The 6,311-nt window shown below is 40.1% G+C and overlaps 1 protein-coding gene across 1 annotated transcript; it reads right to left on the bottom strand.

The window, feature by feature from the left end:
• Window positions 1–1,719: 1,719 nt before the first annotated feature.
• Window positions 1,720–5,568, bottom strand: LOC108678108 (4-galactosyl-N-acetylglucosaminide 3-alpha-L-fucosyltransferase 9-like). The gene is made up of 3 exons (XM_018166455.2): window positions 3,989–5,568; window positions 3,655–3,797; window positions 1,720–2,883 (listed from the first exon to the last, which is right to left on the bottom strand). Exons 1-3 carry the CDS (start codon window positions 5,459–5,461, stop codon window positions 2,667–2,669), a joined length of 1,833 nt encoding a protein of 610 aa, XP_018021944.2. The 5' UTR covers window positions 5,462–5,568; the 3' UTR covers window positions 1,720–2,666.
• Between the last annotated feature and the right edge of the window lie 743 nt (window positions 5,569–6,311).

The raw sequence follows: 6,311 nt of genomic DNA, 5'->3' as shown, positions 1-6,311 counted from the left end.
AAGAAGACATCTACAAGCCATCTCTCTTGTATTTGGATTCCTCGCATTACCTAAATGGTCCAATCTATTTTTTAACAAGGCACAATGCCAAAATTTATCAAAATACTGCGTTCTCCATGGCACGTCTCTGACAAATTTACGGCCGGACTCGCGGCCGGTCCCCCCAAATTCGATAAGCATGGAATATCTCAAAAGTAATGAACGTAGCTCGATAAAACTTGGTACACGCATTAATTAGGACCTAACGGTGATGTCTTTTTCAATTTTGCCTTCCTTTGCGAGTTATACGGCTTTATCTAATCTAAAAAATTGTCACGAGCTAAACATCGCCGTTGGGAGGTTAGGTTTCTTCAAATGCAAATTTCGGCACGTATCGTCATGTAACTCACGAATGAAGGTAAAGTTCTAAAAATGTTCACGAGCTAAACATCACCGCTAAGTCCTAATGAATACGTGTACCAAGTTTTATCGAGCTACGTTCATTACTATGGGAGATATTCCATGCTAATCGAATTTGGGGAGACCGGCCGCAAGTCCGGCCGTAAATTTGTCCGAGACGTCTCCATGGCCAGATCGCGCAAAGCTGAGCAAACTACTCAGGTAAGTCGGCACCGCGTGGACGCTCTAAAAATTGCAACGATTTCATTCCGACTTAAAACTGCGCAGGCAAATCGTTGTGAAAACTGAGGTTGTGGACCGGCCTCGCTCAGTTTTCACAACGATTTGTCGGTGCAGTTCGAAGTCGGAATGAAATCGTTGCAATTTTTAGAGCGTCCACACGGTGCCGACTTATCTGAGTAGTTTGTTCTGTTTTACGCGATCTCACCATGGAGACGTCTAGGACAAATTTACGGCCGGGCTTGCGGTACAGTATACGCCTCAAACGGTTAGTCGAATGTTATTCAATTTTTTTCGGGCTATGTAATGTAGTAAACGCTTTCTTCTTCCTGATATTCTGGTGGTGATGGTAACATTTTTGGACCCGAAAGGAGTTGAATAATTTCGAATTAGATTTTTATTATTTAGTAATAACTTCAACAATCGATTTATCACACGGAAAGAACTAGCGCAGAGGTGCATAGTTAGTGCTGATTAAGTGTAATACCTGCATGTGCGAACTCACACCTGTGGACCCTGGTGTGGACAGACGTCAATGAAAGATTGCCTTGAACCGTACAGCGTTATGCGGAGCGTCGGGCTGAAATTCCTACCGTCATCAGTCAGAATATATACAATGTATTTTTATTATATATTTTTTATAAAGTCGTCTTTAGATTGCTAGTCACTACACCTCGTCTGCGTGATGACCTCATTGAAGTATATGAGTATACTCATGGTTTATACAAGGTCCCAGAAGGATTAATAGAATTTAAAACAAGAACCAACACCAGGGGCCACAGCTATAAACTAAAAACTGCGATACAACTCATTCACGCGACAACACTTTTCGCTTCGAGTCACCGACGTGTGGAACAGCCTCCCTGGTTACATCGTTGATGCTCAGAGTATAAACGAGTTCTAGAACAGACTAGATAAAGCTTTAGAGAAATATATGTTCAGACTTGAAATGCCTAGTACAATATCGAACTTGTTGGAAGTCTATTAGCTATTTTAAACTTTCGTCAGTTTGGGAAAGATCCGTTCAAAGGAGCGGATTTTTAGATCTCCTGTGAACAAGGTACGAAAAGTACAAGAATCGGCGACAGGCCACACCAGGCCTATTCTTCAGCGCCGACATCACTAGGATAATGATATGATATTACTGTCTTCTGAACTATGGATGAAGGTTAGTTGTTCTTGTTGAGTTGTAAGAGATGATAATAGAAGACGTGCCTTATGATAAAAATTACGAAGAACAAGGCTAGATAAAAAAGTAGAAAACTTGATGTAATAATGGGAAAGCAGATCCGTGCAGATTTAAATAACTTCATCTACTTGAAACAAGATTTTAAATTGATAAATTAAAAAATCTAATTAAGAAAAGTAATTAAGGAATCTAGATTCACGCTCTCAAAAGAAGAGTACAAATTTGAGTTAGTAAGGGGGCTATAATATTATGGAAACAAATTCAGAGCTTTAACTACAAGTACATAGTACATCTTCAAAACTCAGCCATCTTCATTTGATGCAGGCACTGGTTAAAGGTTCAATTTGATGCGGTGTGATTTATGGCTTCTGCTTATTGAAGAATTAATGCTGATATGTAACGATAAGCCACTTACTGTAATCCCATAACTAGAAGTACAGTGTTTCACATGAGTATAGGTCACACCATTGACTTGATTGCATATTTTTTATCAGAAATATATTCATGCGTTCCATTCCTGTCACTGATGCAAGATCGCGCGCCACCGCTTGGCGGGCGCTCATCGACCTTGCTCAGATAAAACTTGGATAAATTAACTGTCTTGGATAGAATATGTCCATATAATACGTCGAAAAATTATCTTGTATATAATATCTCCATGGCAGTTTGAAGGTCGTCTATGATGGTCTAAACATGTTTTGCCCACCAATTTTAAAAGTAAATCATTTAGCAATTTAGGTGAGAAAGTGAAGTAAGTTTAAGTATCATTAGAAAACAGGTCCGTTTTCTCAAAGCTGTCAATGCAACCATAACAGATATGAAAAGATTGGAGAGTATTTAGGCACCATATGAGGTTTTTCTAGCTCCAATGCTGGCTCGGATAACAATGGCTATCTCTGTGGAAGAAATGCTCCAAGTCAGCCCGCTGATCTTTCTTGTCGTTGTAGTTGAGAGCCTCACAGAGTCTGCAAATGTGGTACACCGGCGACTGGAAGTACCCGTGCTCGTTGAGTACTCGGTATCGTCTTCTCCAGTCGTGGTACTTCTGATACTCGGCAGGGTTGTTCAAAAGGTACCTGAAATTCACACAAAACCTGGAACAGTTGTCTAAATGAATGGGCGAGGATATAAGAACTGAATTTAAGCGAGACTAGTTAATGTACATAAGAATCAGGCCAGCCATTAAAAGAAAAAAAACAATTTCGAACTGACTCAATAATTCTGTCACTCTAAGCATAAATTTTCAGATCCAGGAGATAAAGCAGCACGATAAGTACCATGAATACGCGTCTGTGGGTATAGCGCCTATAAATTTGCGGTGCCAGGCTAAAACGAAACAAACTTTGCTTATCCGACATAATTCAATGGCGGTCAACAAATATTTCTTTCTTGGAAATGCCTTATTATTATTGTGTGGTTAACAGAACCAAAAGAATCTGGAATTACCACGCAAGTAATTTAAATTCCAGTTCAACAAAAGCAATGGAATCGACTTCTCCCCCATTGATTTATGCTAAAGTATTAAATTCACGAGTACACATTTTAGTATTTTACCCATTTATTCATTAGATACGTAGGTAAATAAATTTGTCAACAATTTTTCATTGAGTTACATTCTATCTTTTATGAACTTCGCCGCAGTGAAGAAAGCTACAATTAGTGACTATAAATAAGCCTACCATCTTCCATATCTATTCACGAATTGTTGGAATTACGCAGAGCATGACAAAAAATTGAACATTTCATTGAACTTGATCAGGAATGCTATGAGATTGGAGTGACGTCTCATCTGGTAAACAGTTAAAACGAAAGGAAAGACATAATCCTTGAACTATGAATAAACTCACGTCAGATATCGCGCCAGGTCCTGCGGATTTTTGAAGTCGTCCACATGAATAAAGGATTTCGGAGGGAGAAGCTTCTCATAGTCTCGCTTAGGAGGCCCCATCACCACAGGAACAGCTGCTTTGTTCAGTGCATTCCACCACACCTGCCGCCCAAAAAGTGATGATTAAGTTCAAACATGCAGCAGTCAATCTTCATCGAATTAAATCTGCCTCTCGATGCATCATCATGACAAGATTCAAGCGTGTGGAATTGCCTACCTTGCTCACTGCACTGAAAATAATATGATCACATTCAAACCAACAAAAACGGAGGACCACAAGCACTAAAACTCACCTTCTCGGTTATGTAGCCATCGCAGTTTGAGTTTTCGAACGCCAAGTAGAACTTGTAATCATTTAACTTGTCGCAGTCGTTGTGAAAATGACCCGGACATTTGAGTGGCCCACACCCGCCGTACACGTCAACTTTGATGTATTTCTGCAACTCGGCAATATACTTGTACCTTCCGTTGATGCCACCGCAATTAGAGCTTAATATGCTGATATTTTTTTGCTTAATTTTGTAGTAATCATCTATTTCATCTAAATATTGATCCTTAGGTAGAGGAACAGTTCGTCCGTAAGGCACTGGCACATTCGAATCCATTCGGTAGGTCATTGACCAATTGAAAAATCCATTATAATTGCTCAGAATGCGATTACTCGATACCATAAAAACATTGTATGGGCTCTCGTCGGACATCCACACCCAAAGCTGCCCAGGAGCTCTAGGGACGTCAACTGGAGGACCTTTGATTCTGTGCAAATGGAACAGCACGATATCAGCAGCTTCGACATCGCCATCTTCCGTAGTCACTCTACAGTTGCTAACAGAACAATCTTCGAGCGGGTCAAAATTTACAGACGACCCTTTCTTCAATAATCTCTTTTCAATATGCTTTACATACTTCCAAATATGTATTGTGAAAATCCTGTCTTGTTCATGACCAATTTTTTCGTTCAAGAACATGCGGCGACCAAGCACTGACAAACTGTTGATCTCGGTTGAGGTTAGGTTCCTCCAGTTATTGTAAGCGCCGTACTTCTCTTCGGGAGTATCTTTCTGGTGCTCAGGGAGTTGGTGAAAGCTATATTCTTGTTCATCATGAGCAGCATTCAAGTTCTCATTAGTTACGTTGTTCCTTACAAATCCTTGTAAAGTGTTCTTCTCTCGCAAAACTAATGCTTCACCAGAATGCTCTTCTCTGGCAGCATTGTCGTCTAATTTTATTTTGTTGTCTGACTTGAGTTCGGCGTTATCTCTAGCGTCAATCACTTCTCGGGCCACATTTTCGTGGTCAGGTTTAGCTTCTCCGAAGTCGAGTACATTAGGGACCGGACCTCTTCTTAGAAGAGGAGACGGCATCAAATCATCCACACCTTGAGAGGAAACTCTATGTCCATTGCCCGTGGGGTTTCCATTCGTGTGAGGCTTTGCACGATGAACTATTGCTTGGTGTGACCCAAACAAAAATGTTGGGTTATCTCCTTCAACCACCAAAAACACAAGCCAGATAAGTAAAGATGCTGCTCCAATTAGAGTTATTAGCCGCCTGACTCTACATGAACGCCGCAGAATATGTCTTAATACTGGCCAACTCATCCTGAATAAAGCCAACCGAGCATCACGCTCATAATACAGGAAATGCGCTACACGACAGCCTGCACCATCGGGGTTCAAATGAAGGGAATTTAACACAATCCTATCAGATGAGCACTCATCAACAAATACATTAATGATTTTAAATATAGTCTGAAAATAATTCATTGATGTTAGGATTACCACAAAAAAGTTGAATGCACCTGAAACACACACAGCCCTTGAAAATTCTTCAATAAAATCTTCGGTTTCTCTACTGAAAAAATGCTGTTCCGACCTAATTAAACTAAGTTCGACTAATAATTTTCTGCAAAAGCATTTAGCACAACGAGACTTATTAACCTCTGCTGGTGTTTTGCAATAACGGAAACAAATAAATAAATGCCACCTTAAACGCCTACATTAACGTGGTTATCACCTCGCGGCAATGCTTCAAAAATCACATGATATCAGATTCGGACGCCATATACCAATTGGCCTCAGCGCGAAACTCGTTTGATCTTGAATCGCCGTTCACTGATGTATTTGTACTCAAAATAGCTCTTCAAGTTGAGAGTAAATTACAATAGACAATTCTACTCACTCATTGCATTGCTACTCGCAAATTGCTCGATTCGGCTCAGCACAAATAGAAGCCAAGGTGAGTATAATTTCAATGCTACCAACCGTGTTATTAAAGATAAACTTGGCAGTTTTCAATGTTCAATTATTAATTAAATGCCATTGGATAATCAACCACTGAAAAGCTACAGGATTTATAGATTTAGGCGCTTATACACGAGGCTAGTATTAGCTGCGATTATTTCTTCTTCTTCGGATCCATTTTTATGAGGATTCGGTTGTTCACCACCAGCCTCACGTCTGGATGGTCAGCGATGGCCAGACTGGAGCGGCATGTGGAAAAAAGGCCAGATTAGACTTTGAAAACTTTAAGGTTGTTTTATTAGTTCAACAAGCTACTTCAAATTAGATTAGTAAATCAAGCAAGGTTAGTCACCCTTACCTATCGGGAGGGCCT

The sequence above is a fragment of the Hyalella azteca genome, unplaced genomic scaffold (genome assembly GCF_000764305.2).
Source record: "Hyalella azteca isolate HAZT.00-mixed unplaced genomic scaffold, Hazt_2.0.2 contig13025, whole genome shotgun sequence".
Taxonomy (NCBI): Eukaryota; Metazoa; Arthropoda; class Malacostraca; order Amphipoda; family Hyalellidae; genus Hyalella; species Hyalella azteca.
Note: the sequence above shows the minus strand (reverse complement) of the source record. Positions and strands in the feature narration are given on the sequence as shown.

Bases quoted from the DNA above. Each gene is read 5' to 3' on its own strand.
- LOC108678108 (XM_018166455.2), bottom strand. From the start codon at position 5,461: ATGAATTATTTTCAGACTATATTTAAAATCATTAATGTATTTGTTGAT. The intron at 3,798-3,988 runs GTGAGTTTTAGT...TTTGGGCGGCAG, and splicing joins ATGGCTACATAACCGAGAAG to GTGTGGTGGAATGCACTGAA. The intron at 2,884-3,654 runs GTGAGTTTATTC...TGTGAATTTCAG, and splicing joins GACCTGGCGCGATATCTGAC to GTACCTTTTGAACAACCCTG.